Consider the following 20,980-nt stretch of genomic DNA (forward strand, 5'->3'; position numbering starts at 1 on the left):
TAGCCTAGCAGAACATGTGCAAACTGAGAGGGGACAGGCACCATTTGACGGAGAAAGCTACCATGTATATGATGCCACTAGCGGGAGCAACCAAGTGGCATAAGGGGGTCAGAACATAGAGGTCCTCGCGCCTGTGCCTGTTAGGGGTGTGAGGAGGTGCGTATGTGTGTGTGTGTGTGTGTGTGTGTGTGTGTGTCAGAAAAAGAACATCTATTTCATCTACGTGATAATTTTGCTGGTGATGCTCTTGGACCGTCTTCAGGTGCGAGTACAGCTTTGTGTGTGTGGCCGAGGCGGTAGATTTTGCTAAAATAACTTCCGTTGATTCTTTCCAGCAACACGAGCCTTTGCTTTTCCTCCTTCAGGCCTTCTCGGAAGGTGCCTTCTGGAACGTGCAAGGTCAAGAATCCCGCGGGGCGGCGGCGGCTCCCTCCCACTATTAAGACTCAGTGTCTGTGACGAGAGCTGCAGGAAGGTCCAGAAAAGGGGGAAGAAGCGAAGTGGAGAAGGTGGCCGAAGGGGGCGGGGGCGGGGGCGGGGCAGGCCGGGGAGGAGCGCCCGGACGCCGCGAGCTGCCCGCAGGCCCGCGCCTCCGCCCGGCTTCCCCGACCCGGGCGCGGCGCGGGGCGGCTGCTCCCCGAGGCTGGGCGAGCCGCGTCCCAGGCGCAGCCCCGAGCGCGCCCCGCCCCGCCCCGCCCCGCCCCGCCCGCGCGCTCGGCTCGGAGCTGGGCACTCGCGCCCCGCGGAGGACGCGCCCGGCGGCCGCGCGCCACCACCGCCCGCGGGGGGAGCGCCCCGCCACCCGCCACCCGCCACCCGCCACCCGCCGGCGATGGGGAAGTGCTACGGTCCTCGGGCAGCTCCGGCGTGGGCAGCCTCGGCGCAGCGGCCGCTCGGCTCCCCGTGGCTCCCCGTGGCTCCCCGTGGCTCCTGGAGGTCGCCGGCTCCTTTCCTTCCTCGGGTCGGCGCGGGAGGAGCTGGCGGCGCCGCGGGGCCCGAGCGTGGGCGCAGGGGTGCGTGTGCCGTCGGGGTCTGGCTTCGGCCGCTCCCCGCCCGCGTACCCGGTGCTGAACCAGAGCCTTTAAATTTCGCCCGACTTGACTGGCCGCCTCTTGGGAAGGACGCTGGGGGTGGTGGGGCCCAGCGGAGGAGGTCAGTGGCTTCAGAACAGAAGACGCAGTTTGCCGCTCTTCCTCTTGATCTTGGGTGCGCTCTGTGACTTCGGTAGTTGATCTCTCAGCAGGAGTTAGGGAGCAAACGGGATATTTAGGTTTAAAACTGCCCGTCTGTGGTCCGATGGCCCATCTAACGGGGCCTTGTGTGTGGTCAAGGTCACATTTTAGGACCACGTAATGATTTTAGAGGCTGCTGTTTCTTCCAATGGGCTTTCATACTTTATTGTTAATCTTTTTTTTTTTTTTTTTTTTATCCTTCATTTCATTTTTATATGCCTAGTGTCTGGACACAGTCATGTTGCTGAATGCCCGAATATGGTGACTCTCAGATTTGATGTGCATGTCAGAATCACTGGGAGGCATTGCTAACGGAGTCTTGGGTCTCACCCATGATGTTTCTGATTGTGTAGGTTTGGGGTGGAGCCTGCGAATCTGCATTTTCTAACAGGTTTCCAGGTGATCTTGATGCTGCTCTGGGGACCCCGCTTTGAGAACCACTGAGTTCTCAAACTGGAAAACTGCTGGAAACTGGAAAACTGGAAACTGAGTTCTCAAACTGGAAAACTCAGTCCTAGGACTGAGTCTAATGCTCACTGAACCCTATTCAAATCAACCCCCAGAGCTTTAAAAGACAAACAAAACAACAACAACAAAATGTATGCCCCAGCCCCAGTGCCAGACATTCTGAGTTAATTGGTTTATCATAAGACCTGGCCATTTTGGTATGGTTTTAAAATCTGTTTTGGTGCCATTCTCAGGCTATTCCCATTTGCTATTAGGGTGGAAACCTACATCACAGTATTGACAAATGTCTCCATTAGAAACACTTGTTTACATTCAGACATTTTTTCCCAAAAGTTAGAAGATGCACCCACTGCCTCATTAGTGGAAATCAATTGGATTGATTTGCTTATCTTGACAAAATAGGAAATAGCTTAGATGCAGTCTCATATGGGGAGATACCCTGGAAAAAAGGAGAGTCTGTCTTGCAGGCAGATGATCCAGAGAGAGGATAAAGCAGGGGGGAGGGACAATCAAGTAGAGGTGACCTCATTAACAATATTTTCATGTGGACATGAAATTCATCCTGTCTATGCCCCCACTTGTCCAGCAAGAGACCTTCTTTACAGTGTTGTTTTTTAGTTCTGACAAAAAAAGAAATCATTACCTGATGATGGGTGATACTTTTATGTGCATGATCATATTTAAAGATACAAGCGCCAGAAAGGATCTTCTAGAATCTCAGACATAAACAGAAAAGTCATAAGTAACTATACTTGTAAATAAAGGCACATCTATGAACCAACCCCCTGAGGATCAGATACCCAGGACACTCAGAGAGCCTGTAAGTCTGTGGAAGAGATGCCCCTGGCATGGCCCATTGTGGTCCAAGTAGGGGGAGAGTTTCATAAACCTTAATTGCATGCAGCTCCCAATTTGTGAGTTCTCCTGTTAGTGGGATAAGCTTCTCCACTAAGCTGATAGCTGAAGTACAGCCTCTCATTTTTGTTTTGATTTGAAATTTTGAATTACTAGGGAACCTGAACCTATTAATATGCTCAAACCAATTTTAATAGATTATCTTATGACTTGATTACTCAAATCCTTTATTCATTTTTCTATTGGCATGTTTTTCTTAATAACCAGTAAGAACTTTATGTGTTTTAAGGACATTGATATCTTCTGTATACATTTTCCTATTTTTGTCTTTTTTTTAAAGATTTTATTTATTTATTTATTTATTTATGAGACACACAGAGAGAGAGAGAGAGAGAGAGAGAGGCAGAGACACAGGCAGAGGGAGAAGCAGGCTCCATGCAGGGAGCCTGATGTGGGACTCGATCCCAGGTCCCCAGGATCACGTCCTGGGCGGAAGGCAGGCGTAAACAACTGAGCCACCCAGGGATCCCCTCTGTTTGTCATTCTTAAATATTCCTTTCCTATCTTATTAGACAAAGTAGATAAATATTCGCTATGAAATTTACATATTTATTTTTCACCTAAGCCTCTTGTTGGTCTGGAAATAATTTTGCTCTGAGAGAGGAGTCATTTTATTTTAGCTGCTTTCTTCCAAATGAAGAGCTGGTCCTAATGCAATTTTTATTAATTTGCTGATTATAGATGCCATCTTTACCTGTAGTTATACCTAAGTGTATATACATTCTGTTTCATGTATCCATCTCTTTCTCCCTAGGTCAGTACCTCCCTTTTAAAAACTATTATAGTTTATAAAGAGCATTTTAATACTTCAGAAATCTCCTTATTAAAAAAATTCTGTGTATTCTAGATGATTTATTCTTCTAAATGAAATAAAAGGCTTCTTTGTCAGTCTCCTCAAAAACTGTAATTATAACAATTTATAGCAGCTGAAGATGTTTAAGAACTTCTCACCAAAGCACATCACTTGGAAAACACAGCTCATGTAAGCTTGCTTATAACAGGTATGTAGAAATTTGCTTTCTTTTGGTCAGAAATGGGAAGATATTGAATATTTAAAGCCACCTTTTAAATAATACATTTGTTTAACATTAATTAACTAACCAACAACTATGACTTCATAGACTTTTGAATGTGATAGAAGGGGTATTTGAGAGGAAGCTAAACTCCAAGGGATGAAGGTTTAAAGAATACAGGAGATGATTTCTTTCTCAGGTAATATTTGTAGGTCAGTAGGGCAACTCTACTCCTTGAAATTATTTGCTACCCAGGTTTCTGCTAATTTCATGTTCCAGCATCCTGCAGAGCAATCAAGAAGCTGAATTGCTACCATGTCTGGGTTGCAGTAAAAAATTAGGGGAGAGAGGCCATAGAACAGATAGGTTCTTGGTTTTAAGGCATAGCCTTATTTCACTATGAGGCTGAAAAGGCATCTATCACCTCTGCCCATAGTCCTTTGCCACAGTGTAGTCATAATCCACACCTAACTGTAAGTAAACCTAGTATAAATAGTCTGTAATTAGAAGGTGACACACTCAGGATAACTCTCTGTACTGTAAAGAGAATGATCAGATTTTGATGGTCAGCTTGCTCATCCTATTTGAGCTTTATAAAATAAAATCCACCTTCCCAACAAACTTGTTCTTGGATTTCATGTAAATCATGGATGAGTCCTGACCAGACTGTATCCCCTTTGCCATTTTTGTTTTCCTGGTACTTTGCCTTTGCCTTGTATTATCCTTATATGGTGGCCACCACACTCCACTTAGCTCCTTAGTTTGACAAGACTTGCATTTGTTATTCTTAAAGAACTCTGTGTCTCCTCCCTCCCCACCTCACTAGTCATGACTACCAGCTCTAATTCTGGTTTCATTTTCATTGTCATGAGAGGAGACAAGAATTACCCCTGTCCTATATCTTGTTCCCACTCTGGCTAGTTCATCTTTCTCCAACCCTGACAGGAAAGAAGGGCCTGAATGCTAAAGCATTATTATTTTTAAGATTTATTTATTTATTTATTTATTTATTTATTTATTTATTTGAGACAGACAGAGAGAGCCAGGTAGAGGAGTAAAGGAGAGAGTCCTAAGCAGACTCCTTGCTGAACATGGAGTTGGATAGGGGGGTTCCATCTCACAACCCCAAAACCAAGAACCCGATGCCCAAACAATCACAACCCCCAGGTCCCCTTGATGCATTATTTCATGATGATAAATGAACTATTCTACAAACTACTATTTGAAGGTAGGATGAAGTAAAAAACATGCAGTTCTATCTTGGGATATTCAGATATCCCAAGGTAACACCATTAATAATAATGAGAGAAACTGATATGAAGTGAGAGTTTGGATAAGAAAATATAATAAACTATAATGTTTGGTCTGCTCTACTAAAACTTTTGTTTCTGCATCAAGAGCTAGCTTATACATGGTAGGTAGATAGAGGAGGGCTGCCATTATAGTGCATCCATCCCATATGTTTTTCCATGTGTGATTTGTTCCAGCATGCTAATGTTTTACACCAACACTGACACACAGCAGGTATGTTTTACACATCTCATGATAGCAGCTGAATGCAAAATACATGAGCACCACTGCCGTAGAGAATAAAGTCCTATACATGATGTTTATTGCCCTATATTATTCCTCTTGACTCAGCATGTCCACATGCTTTGTCCTGGAAGTTCCTATTTTGCAATTCTCCCTAACATTTGTACATTTTTATTTTGTTTCTACAACTCAGCAGCCTTAACTCCTTACATCGCCTCTGTCAATCTGCTTTCACTTAGTATTTTTTTATTAGGAATGTCAATGTCTTTTTAGCTGAACTAGCATTTTTATCAAGATTGTTTTTGTTTTGTTAGAGTTCTTGTTACGAATCACATAGATTGTGAGTGGTCTGCCCATAACTATATATATATATATATGTATATACATATATATATATTGCATAATCTCTAGTTATTTTTCTTCATATATGATTTACAGAATATGAGGCTTTTTTTGGAGTGCATATTTTGCCTTGTAGCACAATCTATATTTTGTAAATGCAACATGACCTGAATAGAGGGAAGTGGAGTCTGTTGATGGTCTTGCTGTTGGATTTGATTTCTACTTTGCATAGATCTATTCTGTTTTCTCTAATTAGGAGAAAAACACCCAAAATTTTAGGTTATGTTTTTCTTTATTATTCCTGATAAGGCCCATCTTATGGCTGTATATTATATGCTGTCTTATATTCCTTCTTGTCCAACTTTTTTCCAGGTATAGAGAACTGATAGTCTCACCTTTAGCCCAAACCCCCTTTAACTGAGGACAATGGAATGTAAAACGAAGTGGTACTTAGTGTGATCTAGGAAAAATAACTTGATTTGACACTTGATGTACATATTTTCCTTTGTATACTTAGTGGTAATTTTTTTTCCCATCAGATTAGGTCTAAACTGTTAACACACCAGAGCAAATATGCAGACAAATTGGGCATCCCTTATTATACATGCCTAGATTGGCACATCCTTTCTGCCTTTGAAAGGACAGGGATGGCTATGTATTTCAGAATGAAGAAATATTAGCCAACATGTCCACACTAGAATAGGCATATGGGTATAGCATTGCTCTAAAGCATTCTATTGTCTGATTATATAAGCTCCTGCTTTCCATGATCCTATCAATGTCATGAGAGCAAAATCCCAATCCCTTACTTCTCCAGTGTATAGCTGACTTTTCTGCTTCTTTCTTATATGAACAATTGGAAGAACAACTACATGAGAAGCTTGGGATGACCAGTAAAAATTGACCAGGGCTTATTTATTCTTTTAATATATATATTTTATATATATTTTACTTATTTATTTATGAGACACACAGGGAAAGAGGCAAAGACATAGGCAGAGGGAGGAGCAGGCTCCCTGTGGGGAACCTGACGTGGGACTGGATCCCAGGACTCTGGGTCATGACCTGAGCCAAAGGCATATGCTCAACCACTGAAAAACCCAGATGCCCAAGCCAGGGGTTATTTTAAAGTGATAGCTTCTATTTCTTCAGAAACTGTCAAAGTGAAGTAGTGAAATCACTGGAGGCACTGGATTGATCACAAGGGATTTGTCTATCTAGAATTTCTGAACTCCATTTCTTGGCTGAAATCCCCTGTCTGCGGCTGATCCTACTGATCACTGTGCAGCAGCAGGAAAGCGCAGAGTGATCTCAGAGGCATCAACTACATTGTGAAGTCTTAGGCCACTCCTGTCTTGCTGAAGCTCCAACTTTGCCAAGAGGCATGTTGAAGTTCAGACGAACACTCTCCTTTCGTTTAAGGGCTGGTGGTTGGGATGGCTGCTTTCATATTTGGTAAACCCAAAATGGGAGGAGTACAATCTCATGGTTTGGAGAGGACCAAGAAAGTCATTAACTAAGATTTAGACCAAAACAGTTAGCAGCCAAACCAATACTGAATATAGATTTCAACTTCATTTTTATTCATTAGGAGTCTTGCATTTACTGTTATTTTTACAAGCAAAGATTTATAGCTGTTTAGGTATGTAATATTTTCATGCAGCTTTAGTGAAATTATGTTTGCTGCTGTGTGAAATTCTTCCTGGCATTCTAAAATTAAAACCATTCTTTGGCAATTTTTACATTCTCCCCTCCTCCGGAGAGTCATTGTAATATGTTTTTTGTCATTTAATGAAGCCAATTGCAATTTAGGACAGATCTATTCTAATTAACTAGGGTACCAGGGATTCCTTAAAGAATGAGATTTTGGGTCTGACAGTATGAAAATAAGAATTGGTCTCTGTGCCTTTTTAGAGGCTGTGGAGCCCATGAAGCTGTTTAAACTTCTTTTGTTTCATCAGAAAGATTTTGCTTTCTCATTCCATTGCCTTATGCCTCTGGGGGAAAAGTTCCCTATTTAACTAACCACGTGGACTTCTATGTGTGGATGAAAAACTTCCATATATTCTGTTTGCTGGTAATGGAAAATCATACCTATGTTATGAATGATGAGATTAGAGTATGTTCCCTAGATGGGAATGGACCAGGGCTATCTAAATATCAACTGGAAACCACCGTTGAGTGTTACTGCTCTGTCTCTGCCTTTGAAGGTATCCATTGTCATATTCAATTATTATTTTTCTTGAAGACCCAGCATGGCCTTATGAGTTTTGCAAGTAAGTAAATGATCTGTCTCTGTGTCTCTCTGGATACATATGAATGTATGGGTGTGGGTATGGGTGCATATGTAAGTCTTTTGGCTTGGCACCAGGGAACCTGAGCATGGCTCCAGGTAAATTTTTCTCTGATACCATTCTCACTGTACCTTCCTTTCTCTTCTTCCACAGTTTAGAGCAGTTCCTCACAGGCCATTCCATTTCTGTCTCTCAGGACATCCAGAATATTCCCCCATCCTATTTTCTGATGACTCCCTCTCAAACTCTCTGTTCCAGTAAGTAAGCTTTCTCCTTCTTCCCTGTACACATCATGCTTATTCTTTTCGTACCAGGTATCTGGCACATCTCATCTAATGAATAATTAAATGAATTCCTGATTTCAGTGCTTTGTTCAGGCTGCTTCCCAAGGGATGGTGAAAGTAAGGGAGGGACATTCATGCTCTTTTCTTTATTTGTTGAGCATCAGCTCCTCAACACTCAAGTCCTGCTCATCTTTCCTCATGGAGTCTTCCTTGATAATGACCCAAACTTTCCTTGCCCTTAATTCATTCTGGAAGAACCTATTATATATCTTGGTGCTTACTTTTATGTTTATTTAGCACTTTAAAGAAAAAGTTCATATATTCTTGGATTCTCTATTTCACAATGAGTTTTAACTACACCAAAGGTTTTTGAGTGCTGGGTTTCGGCCATATTCTTCTTTTATATTCTCTAACAAACTTAGCACTTACTATCAAGCACATAATATGTCCTTGATAATAACTACTTGGAGAACTGAAATGAATGACATTGATTAATCTCTCTGAATGTGGTCAGTTTGTGCTATTGCTGTAATTCAATCTACCATTTGCCTCTCTCTATTACCACTATTACCACTAAACCAATGAGTCACATTTGTCCGCATATACATGCCCATGTATATGTTTGCATACATATACACACTACACAGAACCAGTAGTCTACTGGAGGATTAATTTTCGGTGGTTTTTGATCCTATGCAAAGTAAAAGGAAGTAATGTATTGTATTTTTCACTCAGCCCTCTTCTAATCATGGGAAATTACCACAAATAGTTGCAAATATTCTGTCCTCTCAGTCCTGGGCAAGGCTCTATTGTTAAAACATTGCCCTGTGTTTAAATGGCTGCTCTGCCACTTATGAACAGTGTAACCTTGGGCAAGTTATGGAACCTTTCTGAACCTTGATTTCATCCTTGTAAAAGGAGAATAATCATGTCACCTTTTCAAGGCCACTTTTGGGATTATCAATAATGTCTATGCTAGTCACCATTTATTGAGATTACTATGTTCCTGACAGTGTTCTCTGTCCATAAATTTCTCCTTTACCTGTTACCATATCGTTGGCATATACTAGATGCTCAGTAACAGTGACTATTATATTTTGTACCTTGGCTTAAATGTACACTGAGTCAGACTAAAGATTGCCAAAGACTCGTTTTTCATTTCCCAGGATTGGCGGAAAGGTTTGATGAAGTCAGGCTACTACCAGGTGCCTGTGGCCCAAGGCCAGTGTAATGGCTGCTCTGAGTGGAGGCCAAATGCTAGGGCCTGCCATCCCATCTTCATAATGGCCCTTGGGCCAAGAAAGCTTGCTCCCACAACAAAATTTGGCTTAGGGAACAAGAAGGTACTACCCTGAGTTGCTTGTGAGCTGATTCACACTATACATCAGTTGAAATGGCAAATCAATTGCATTTAAGCACAAGAGAAACTCACTTATGTAAACCAAGGTGACACTCCAAGGATAGAGAAGGGTAAAATCTGAGTCTTGTGAGCAGTTCTTGTTTCCTTTGAGCTAAACTCTAAAATGATGGAGCTTAGCTTTCATCAGGAGGGCTTTAGATTAAACTCTAGGAAAAGTTTCTTGATTGTAAAGCTTTGAAAGCACATAAACATCAGAACTAATAAGAACTTACCTATGAGTTACAGCTTTCCCATACTTCTAGGAAGCAGAGAAATGACTTGGATGACTTCACACAGTAACCTCCCAGGACAGTGATTTCTTCCTCTCTTATTTCCAAAAACAAAATTATATTTTAGATTATGTCCCCCACCCCACCCCACCCCGCTTTCATCTTATTAAACAATAGACTTTTGGGGGTGAGGTCTGAAGATTGGTGTTTTTGAAAAGCCTTGCAAATGATTCCATTGTGCTGCCAGGGTTGGGACCAGCTCTTTGGATAGAACCATTCACAAAGATTGCAATCCTGCAAACTTGTGATAGAACCACAATTCTGTGATGGGATTCAATACAGTAATATCCTGTTTATTGCCACTTTGTGGTTGCACCTTCCATTATGACCCCAAGTCCTGGCTGAAGTGATGGCAGGAAAGCTCTCTTCTCATTGGTCTTACAATGATTTTATGAAGTTCCTAAATGGAGTGATCTTAGTTTCTTACAGTCTCTGTCATATCTTCCCTTACTTTCTTACTGCAACCTCTCCTGAGACAATCAGAGCCAGGTGTAGAGCCTTTTCTATTACAGTAACCTGCTAAAAGCTTCTATATACTCTTAGTTAAGAATAGTCACTGAGATAATATTCAGAGGCATTTTTTATGTGCCATATTCATTACCACCCTCATTATACAGGTAATACCAATGAAGCCCAGAGAATATAAGTAACTTGTCTAGGATTACACAATTTATGAATGATAGAGCTTGATTCAAAGTCAAGATCACCTGGGTTCCAAGCTCATGTTCATGGTTGTGATATCCAGTTACAAAAGAACTAAAGATTGGTGGAGAAGAGGCTAGCAAGATAAAAGTAGGGCTCTACTCATAGAAAGGGCTATGGGGGTACTTTTCTTTTTAAAATCAATATGGAGCTCAAGGATACAGAAAAATGCAGAATTCTTTTTATTTACAGGTTAGCAGCCTGAGACTGAGGCTCAAGATAATGGAGAATGAGGAGACAATTCAGAAAAGCAGTCAAAATCACTGGATGCAGCAGGCTTACATTAGGGCTCTCCTCAGCATTGGGAGGATGAGAAATCAAAATAACAAGAATTTGTTTAAAGTGGCTGTGCTTGCAACACATGTGTTGGCACCACTGTGGGAGGAAGGGCCACGGAGGTACAGTCTCGCATTTTATGGAGGGTTGCTCGCATTTTATGAGCATTTGCTCATGTTCCAGGTAACACAGTAAGCAAGTAGTATGTGTTTTAAAATTTCATCCTCAGAATAACTTTGAGATGAATAGCATTCTCATTTCCATTTTAACTACCACCAATATGAAGTTGTATGTAACAAATTTACCCAAGTTCAGAGATAGTAAATGTTATAAGGGGATTTAAATCCTGGACTTAGCAGTCTTCATGTTTTGCCTCTACACATTATTGCTCCCCTGCCCCTGCCCCTGAGGCTTCCAGCTCCTCACTCCTTCATTTTTTTTTTTTTTTTTTCTGTGAGGGACAGATCAATCAGAAAAATGGAATTCTAGCTACTTCCATTTATTAATCCAACTAAATTAAAATTGATAGCACTTTCAATATTTGTGGAGGTCATTTGATGTCTTATTCGGTGGGAAGGTAGAGAAGAGACTTGTCTTTGAGGAAATCCCCCCTGCCCAAGTCTGTGAGCTGAGGTTAGGAGACCTGGTAAATTACTCTCTCTCCTCTCCCTATAAGTAATCATGTGACACTGGCTCAGTCAGTAAAGAAATGCTTGTGCCTGGGGCTTTGAACTGTTGAAACTTAAGAGGAAAAGCAACTGGTGAGAAATCTTCTACAGTAGCAATGGAAGCATTAGAGGAGTTAATCTTGGGTGCCTACTGGAATTGCTGTTAACAAGACATTATCCTTATCAGGATGTTTAGTGGTGGGACTTGAGCTACTTCCCTTTCTAAGATGCTGTCCATTTCGGAGACTCATTCTTCAGCTGCCCCCTCCCACAACCACCCTCTCAAGTCTTTGAAATGCTGGATATCCTTTAGGTAATGTCTTTCTTTCCTTTTTTTTTTTTTTTCTTGTTGTTGTTGTTGTTGCTTAAATTTGGGTTGATGTCTCTTGCTACCAAGGATCCATACTGATACTGACTGCTATACTTAAAGTGACTTATAAACAGACTAATTATATTGAGGAGATATTCAGACTCCTGATCCATATAGCTATTTTTCCTTAGCTGTTGCTATCTCACATTTTAGGTCACTCAGAATTTTGGTCATCTTATAGAAAAGGTTTTCTCTTCTAATTCACTTACATTTATCTCACTCTCAAACATTGTTTTTGATCTACTTTTCTGATTTATTCACTTGACTACTTCTCCAGATTTCTTTCCCAGCCAGGTGGGCCACATATGGAGTCTTTAATACTTCCGTCAGCTTTCTCTCTGGGTGTTCTGCACCTCAGCTTCCCTAATCATAACCACGATTGTCTTGTACTTTTACAAGGCACTTGCTTATTTATTTAGCGTACTGTTCAATTAATGACTTAGTCACAGTCAGCGTAAAGTTTCTGCACTGCTCCAACTTGGAAATAGAAAAAGGAAGTGTTTCCCTTTTTAAATCTCTGAACTGGCTTATACCAAAACAGAAAATGAGTATTCTAATTCTTTCATCACTGTTGTATCTTCTATGACCTCGAGTTAGGCTGTTATAAATCTTTTTTCTTGCATCAGGACTTCTAAAGCTTGTGGGTATTCATGCACTATCTTTGGTTATTATGACCCTGACATAAAGGACTACATTAGCTGTTTTGAATAAAACGAAGTAACAGAGAGGAAAAAATATGCTAGTTAAAATTATAAGTAACAGAGCTGTTTTTGTCCCTAAGAAAGTGGCATAATTCTTCTCTGGAGACTTTTGTTTAAGAAAATATTCAATAGTCTGACCTTGGAGCTAATGCTTAGATGATTTGGAAGAAGACAGCAAAACAGCAGATTGTCTGCAAATAAAATGAAGAGAAATTGAATGGTGGGAGCTGCCAGAAGAAGTGAGCAGCAGATGCGGCCTTGAAATATGGTAGAAAGTTGCCCAAGAAGGGTAAATTTTCTCTAGAGATGAGAATCGTTGAGGGATTTGAAGCGTGGAATATTTAATTTTAAGTGGCTTGTTTGAAACCTCCAGTAAAGAATGGTATATGTTCCCTTGATTTAATGACTTTCTGGGCATGAATGGGTGGGGTGATTGCCAACCAAGAGAGTAGAGGTTTCAGATGTGATAAGGAAATAAGTGCCAAGAGGAAATGACCCAGTAATTGACATGAAACAGCTTCACTTTCCCCAAATAGACCAGAGGGAAAATAATTCTGAAGAACAGGACTTGGAAGTATTTGGGTTGCAATTGTTACTACATAGCCAACATTTTGGAGAAAGAAATTGAGCAACCGAAGAAGCGGAAAAGGAGACACTAGATCAGCTACAGCAAAGAGAAGATCAGCTCGATGAATACAAGCAGAAAGAAGAACTGGAGGTTCTCCCAGACAGGGAACTCTCTGTCTTTTGTAATGCTGAAATGTGGCTGGATCTATTACTCCTCAGTAAGTATAGATCTTAGGTGTGTAACCAAGTGGCATTAACTCTGTTTAGCACCATCTAAAATGAGGTAAGCAGGTTCAAGGTATCTTTCTCTAATAGCATTAGTCAAAAACAGAAAATATAAAGGAATATTCAAACATCTAACAGAAATGTGACTAAGTATCTTTAGAATATAAATTTCTTAGTGGGAATGTTTGTGTAATAGAAATTATTTCCTTATAGATGATAGGTAGAGAGGCTGTAATCTGCTTTTTACAGTCATGTTAATGCTTCCAAATATATGGCTTACATGATTGTAGCCATAAATTCCTAATATAACAGGTCTTATTAATCTCTTTATGACTGAGCACAACTTCCAAATTAAAAAAAAATGTGATTAAACCCCATGGAAATGAATAGTTCTCCAACGGGGATTTCTTTTGTCTGACTAGAGAGATATAATGGTTGGGAGGGAAGAGGTAAGGGTCTTTTGGAGAATTAGGATAGATATTTAGAATAAAGGAATATTAAAAGGAAGATGGGGGTAGGGGGAGAAGGAAAAGATATTGAAGAAAAACAAATTAAGAATTGCATTTTAAAGCATTTGGAATAATATATTATTTGCAATTTCTATCTTGGTTGAGATAAATTCTCACCTTTAGGAGGTATGAGAAATAAGATTTCTAGATGGGAACTAAGAATGGCTATTTTATTCTAAGGCTACTCATTACATTATGTAGCAATTGATCTTAATTATAAACATCTATTCTATAGTAATGGTGTATCACGACCATCACAGAAAGTCAGCAACAGGTAGCTCACAGTACTTTTGGAACAAATATTCTGGTTTAATGTTACTATATTTGAATATTGTAAGTTTATAAAGCAAGTTGGAATAAAGTATTCCTCACTCGGTTCAGAGTTAAAACTCAGGACACAGAATTTTATCATGTTTTTAAGAACATGCAGTTTCCTGTAGGATAATGGTGGCTATTTAAATCTGCGTCCCCTACACCTTTTCTGAAAAACCATGTGTATCAAAGATAACAGCAAATAAACCATCTACAATCCACATTTAAAGCTTAATAAGGAGACTGTGCTACTATTAGCTTCAATTGTATGTAAGTAAATAAGTAAATAAACATAGAGTTAACACCATAAATGCTATAGCCATGGTTAATGGCAGAGTGGGGAGTTAGATACTGAATGAAAAATTTGTCAGAGGTTTGGATAAACTCTCCCCCAGAAAGAGTTACTTGGGTATCTTTCTGAAAGAAGGCATTTAGATATTTTCTTTTTTTTTTTTTTTTTTCATTTAGATATTTTCAACATAACATTTTCCCCATAATATAGATTGCTAACTGAGGGCTTGGTGAAAGAAAAAAAAATAACCTTTAGGCATAAAATGATTAATTTGTATGAACTGAAAGCTGTTCATCACATTTAACCTGTGATTTTGCTCCTTGTTCCTCATTTAAAAGTAAAATATAAGAAATAAACAAAAACATTTCTCATTAATTAAAACATTAAAAGCAAGTCAATATAGTAAAAAAATAGAAATCTAATTGGATAGAACCACCAAAGGGGACCAGATAAAAATCCTTTTGTAAATTCAACATCACTAAACAATATGGGAAGTGAGTGTGAATCAGAGAATGGATTAGGACTTGAAAAAAAATCCCAGCTTTATTAAAGTATACTTGACAAATAAATGTATATATTTGTGTGATGATTAAATATACATAGACACTGTGAAATGACTATAATCAAGTTAACACATCCATCCTCTCACACAGTTACCACATTTTGTGGGTATAGTGAAATCATTTAAGATCTACTCTCTTAGCAATTTCAATTGTACAATCCAGTATTAACTATAATCATTATATGCTGTACATTAGATCCCCAGAACTTATTCACCTTATAATTGAAAGTCTGTACCATTTGACCTACATTTCCTCCCATTTCCTCAAGCCCCCAGTCTCTGGTAACCACCATTCATTCTACTCTCTGGTTCTGAGTTCGACATTTTTACATTCCGTGTATAAGTGAGATCATACAGTATTTGTCTATCTGCATCTGGCTTATTTCACTTAGCACAATGTCCACCAGTTTCATCCAGGTTGTTGCAAATGGCAGAGGATTTAATGGCTGAATAATATTCCCTTGTAGGGAAGACTTTTTATGGGATAGTTACAGATGAGGGCTTCCCACTTTGGTGTCCAGTTTAGCAGTCCTGCTGAGAGTGCAAGTGTAGGCCGCTATGAAGCCTGAAAATGGAGGACCATCCTTCTTGTTGACATAAATATAATTTCTGTCACCTGTAGGATAAAACCTGCCTGTTGGTTTTCAGGTAAAAGCAGTCATTTCCTTCCCTATTGGTGGCAGGCTTACTGATATATAAACACTCCTCTCACTATTTCTCAGATGTCTTGGACAGAAATGTAGGTGGTTCTTCCCACAACCCTGTCTTTCTCGGTCTAATAGGTCTTATCTCTCAGGGTTGCAGCTGTGACTTTTTCTGAGGATGCATTACCAAAGTCCAACCTTATTCACACTCCCACCACCACTCCTACCTCACTGCCTATCATCCCCATATTATTTTAGGTGACTTTTTGCCATATCTTGTTTTGACTGAACTTACCCTCATCTCCACTCTTTAATTACATTATTATTCTGTTTCCTTATCTTTCACTAGATTATAAAGTCAACTCCTTCACCTTTATGAACTGTCTATTGTGGTGCTTGGTACATTGTGGATGCTCAGTAAATATTTGATAAGGGAATACTTTTGTTCTTCTCAAGAAGAAATTGAGTATAAATAACTGAAACTTTCAGAGAAGTGTACTAAAATATGCCTACAGTCCTTATTGCCTTTTCATATACCTTGTGCTCATGAATGAACGGAATAAATAACCTTTTATGCTGCTCTCCAATGAGAGCTATTCCACTTGTATTTTTAGTCAATTTAGGCAATAGCATTCAATTACAAGAAAAAAATAACTGGAACCATTCTTTGCACATTATACCCTACTGTTCATGGATTAGACAAATTGGTTTGAAGACAGCATACTACTTTCTTAATATCTATCTGGCATTTTTATACTTGTGCCACCAGCATAGTTTGGAGTTTTATGAACTCCTACAGAAATAGTTTTTAAATTATGAACATGAAACATTCCTTCCTGTTACTTCATCCAATCTCTAGCACACACTGCAGCTACTTCAAACTTCCTGGCACAGATGTGATCATGTCCCTTTTCTAATCGAGAACCTACAGTGAGTGACTCTTCCCTGTATACTCATCCTATTGCCAGTGAATAAAATCATCCAACTTACTTTACATTTTTCTTATCCTTCCCTCGTCTTAATAAACTTTTTATTGAGGTGCAATTCACTTGACCTAACATTAATGATTTTAAAGTGAACAATTCAGTGGCATTTGGTACACTCACAATGGTGTGCAACCACCTCTCCCCTAGTTCCAAAACATTTCTATTACTCCAAAAGGAAACTCCATACCAATTAAGCAGTTACTCCAAATCCTCTACTCCCCCTCGTTGCTGGTAACCATCAATCTGTTTTCTATCTTTATGAATTTAATTCTTGTAGAAATTTCATATATTTGAAAGCATAGAATAAGTGACCTTTCGTGTCTAGCTTCTTTCACTTAGCACAATGTTTTGGGGCTTCATCAGTGTGATAGTATGTGTCAGAACTTTGTTTCTTTTCATGTTCAATTAATGCTCCATTATGTGGATATGCTATGTCTTATTTAACCATTTACCTATAGATGGACATTTGGGTTCCTTTGGCTATTATACATAATGATGCTATACTTTCTTAAACTGTTGCATCTTTTTTTCACTTCTCTCTTCTTACCCAAATTAAGAGAAATAATTAGTCTTTTCTCTGAACCTCCATAACCTATGTCACTTATTAATCCAAATAATCACATACAAACACATACAAACATTAAAAAAAAATTGCTGAGCTCCTACTCTCTGAAGTACTAAATCCCTTTCAAAGCCAGACAAACATTATGTATTTGTGAATATGTCTTCTTTCTCTTACTGGTGTTAAGTTTTAAAACATAGGAACATCATCTCACTTGATCTCTCCATTCCTCACTGGTCTCAGCTCAGCAGACAGAGTGAATTAACAAAGGCACAAATGCAACTATTTTCTAAACAGCCTACCATTGCTAATGTAAACAGGTGTCTTTAAATCCTTGACCTTCACATATCTTCCACTAACATGAAGGACCGACCTCAGATGAGTCAGGGAATTTTATAGCAGCACACTTTCCCCAAACTTACCAAGTTTACTGCACTGTCTCTCTTTTAGCCTCTGGCCCCCTACTCATCCTTTCTTTGTAAATGTGATTTTCAGTTTCTCCAGGGTGGGAATTGTTGTGGCAAGATAACCATTATCTATTTCCTGGCAGCAAAACCAAAGAATACGGTTATTACTTCAACTTACTTGCCTATAGATTTTTTTAAGTGATTTTGCCAGACTCATTTGAAGTTTTAGCAAAACCATTCAGCAAAATGCCAATATAAGAAGTGGTTCATACATCTTTAAATATTTCCCAAATATTCCTTATATAAAGATGAGAAGGAGTTATGATAGTGTGTGTGTGTGCATGTGAGATAAGCTTCTTTTAACTTATTCATGGTAAATAGTTTTCCAAAAAATTTTTTCTAAGTAGTCTTGAAACAAGGCAAATGGCCATGGTGCTTATAGGATTGATAGCTTCCAATATAACATCCGACATTTTAATCACATCTCACATAGAGTAAAGACATATTGTTGGCTCTTTTCTAGGTTTTTTTAATTTTTTGAACTGATAGGTTTGATTACCTATTTTCTCTAAGCTACAAAATAGTCCTCAGATAGAAAATTTCTGAATTTAAGTACTACTTGCTACACAATACAGGTAAAACAAAAAAAAAAATCTATTTTTTTGAAAATGAGAAGAGATGGGGTGGCAGGTATTCGGAAAATCAGTACTCTTATTGTGCTGAAAAATAAGATACAAGACCTATAATGTATTTACATACTATATTAAATTTAATTTAAAGTAAAATCCTGATAACAGCATTCCTAATTAGGTGGATATTTTCAATTTCTCTTGCTTCCCAGCATAACTTCTCATGCCCTTGCTGATTTTAAGCAGTGCATTAGATGGCAGTATTCACATAGTTTACAGTGGCACTTACTGCAGTCATTTCATTGCACAGACCCAAATACGTACCTTTATTTTGGATTTTATACTACTCTAGTCTCTAAAGCTGCTATTTTTCTGGACTCCTTTTATACCTTTGGTTCAACTTGGAAAAAACAATTTCTAAGAATGCTAGTGATTGTGGCTATCCCATGACAGATATAAAAGCATGTTCTATGTCTTCTTGAATCCTTACGTCTTACTTAAGCAATGAGGAAATATGGCAGATCATAACCTGTCTCTTACTCATGGGTATTTAAAACTCACAGAAATACACTCTGCTGTCATTTGCTACTATAAAGCCCACCATGCTCACCTAAAAGTACAGACAAGTCTTTGTTATTAAGAAATTTATAAGGTTTGAACCACGTTCCTTATTAAACATTTTTTTCCTAATTTAAAAGTCTTTTTAATTTCACTGTTTTCTGCCTTATTCCTTTCTCTTATGCCTTTTTGTTGACTTTGACCCTTTAGCTTTTGAAAATAAAACCCCAATTCTAACCCTCCTTGTGCTTCAATTTATTTTTATCCTCAAATCCAATAAGGATAATTTGCCAGGTCCAAGCCTGATTAACTCTCCAGGAGCAGAGTCCATTTGGCATATGGACCAGATGCCAAATAATTTAATATGTCTTAGATGCCATCAGGGAAGTATCTGAAAAGCCTAAATCAAGATGTCTTTTAGCATTAGGACATAGCTTTCTTTTAGAAATTTAGCTTAAAAAAACAAATCTCCTAGTCACCGTTTTCCTCCAAATAGTTGAATGGTCTGCCTTCTCCAATTTCTGCCGCCCAGCAAAATCTGTTTTCTGGTTTTCCAGAAACACTGGGACCTCTTGACCTGGGAAGGTATGATGCCATATGTTAAAACCACTTAGACTAAATTTAGAAGCATCTTTTTCCCTACCCCAAGTGAGATCAAGCAGTCAGCATAGAGAGGATAGGCAGGACTTCCAGAACTAAGGCTTTAGAGGTCAGAGGAATAAAGAGAGCTTTGTAATACCTGAGTTTTAATCCTTCTTATTTTTTCCAGAAACATCAGTGATTCTGGCTATATCTAATGATTATAAATATGCATATGGAATAAATCCTTTTGGAAGGAGGAACTCTCAAAATATGTTTGTTAAATGAATACCACGTGACTGTGAATAATAATGCATATCTGATGATAGTTGTAAAAGCTTCTTATATTGAGATAGGCACAATAGATTCTTTTATCTGTTTTGTAGATGAGGAAAGTGAGATTCAGAGATTCACAAAACTAAGACTAATACAACTTCTGACCTGCCTAGTCTTTTGGTTAAACTGAAAACTCAACCAATTCCAATGCCTTTTTTTTTTTTTTTTTTGAATAACAATCCGGATTATGTATGTCCTATGTAAACACTGGCTCAAATTTCTCTTGACTACTTAGCTAAGGGCAAAGCTAGAGGTAATTACCTCCTTTGGTCAGGAAACCTTTATGTGGAATAGCTAGAAAGGCCCACTAACTTATTAGTAAATTGCAGTATTACTCCCAGGTTAATCTGAATACTTTTAGAAGTCATTTTACTCTGGATTAAGGAGTTTTGAAGGGGTGGGCAGTGTTTTAGATAATTCATCTCTTAAGGGAAGAATGAAGCAGAGAAATTCTTTTTAAGTGAGAGTTTCCATGAAAAAAAATAAAATTTATGAAGTTGCGATAGACTACATTTGGTGTTTAATACCCACCATATGTCTGGTTTTATTCAGGGACTAGAGGAGTGGGTTAGTGCTTATTTTCACAGATTATATAAATAACAGTCCTGCTATTGCTTATTTCTTCTAGGTGAAAACATTTTGAATTATACTAAATAAAATGCTAGGGAAAAAATTATCACCATCCTAATTATTAATAAAGGCAGCCCGGTAACAGTTTAGTGTCTATGATACTTTGGGCTGTGAGATTTTAGAGTGTGGATTGTTTTACAACCAGAGATAAAGGTGATTGATTGTTTTCAGGACTTTCAATATTAATATCTCCATTTCCTGTTGTCCTTTTTCTCACTTTGATTTTTTTCAGGCTTTGCTTTATGACTCATAAATCTAAAACTGAGTTTTAAAATAAGGGTCCAGTCACACCCTTTGATATTTTTCTTTTTTTCTGTATCTATTCCCCATTAGGACACCAAACATCAACCTTTCCCATTCTCCTTTCCCTGCATGCAACTCAGTGGTAGAAGCGCAAACAGACCTTGCCTGGTTCAGTGCCCAGAGGGAAGAAAGGTACTAACATTTGTGGAGTGCTCTCATGTCCAGGCACTGTGCTAACCTGTTACATATGTGGTGGTATAATATTTCAAAGTGCTAATTGTCCGGTATAACTGCCAATTCTCCCCCGGCTTGGCAGCTAAATGGAAAAGCAACATGGCCGTGGGGACGATTTACAGTGGGGAACAAAGTTCTCTAGCTTTTAAGTTCAAAGGGCACCATCTGGGTATGAGAAAGGAAATTTTTTGAAAAGGAATGTAGTCAGGGAGAACAGG

The 20,980-nt window shown here is 38.8% G+C and overlaps 1 protein-coding gene across 20 annotated transcripts in view; it reads left to right on the forward strand.

The window, feature by feature from the left end:
• The first annotated feature begins 808 nt into the window (after positions 1 to 808).
• The window catches only part of LOC144287835 (uncharacterized), a 35,505-nt gene continuing 15,333 nt past the window's right edge, over positions 809 to 20,980 (forward strand). For 3 of the 20 annotated variants that reach the window (XM_077855201.1, XM_077855194.1, XM_077855204.1), the window contains exons 1-2: positions 809 to 1,206; positions 3,463 to 3,616. In XM_077855201.1, coding sequence (XP_077711327.1) covers positions 833 to 1,206; positions 3,463 to 3,466 — 378 coding nt within the window. In that variant the 5' untranslated portion in view covers positions 809 to 832 and the 3' untranslated portion in view covers positions 3,467 to 3,616. The other 17 variants (XM_077855197.1, XM_077855210.1, XM_077855195.1 and 14 more) reach the window with 15 other exon arrangements.

This window comes from Canis aureus, chromosome 17 (genome assembly GCF_053574225.1).
Source record: "Canis aureus isolate CA01 chromosome 17, VMU_Caureus_v.1.0, whole genome shotgun sequence".
Classification (NCBI taxonomy): Eukaryota; Metazoa; Chordata; class Mammalia; order Carnivora; family Canidae; genus Canis; species Canis aureus.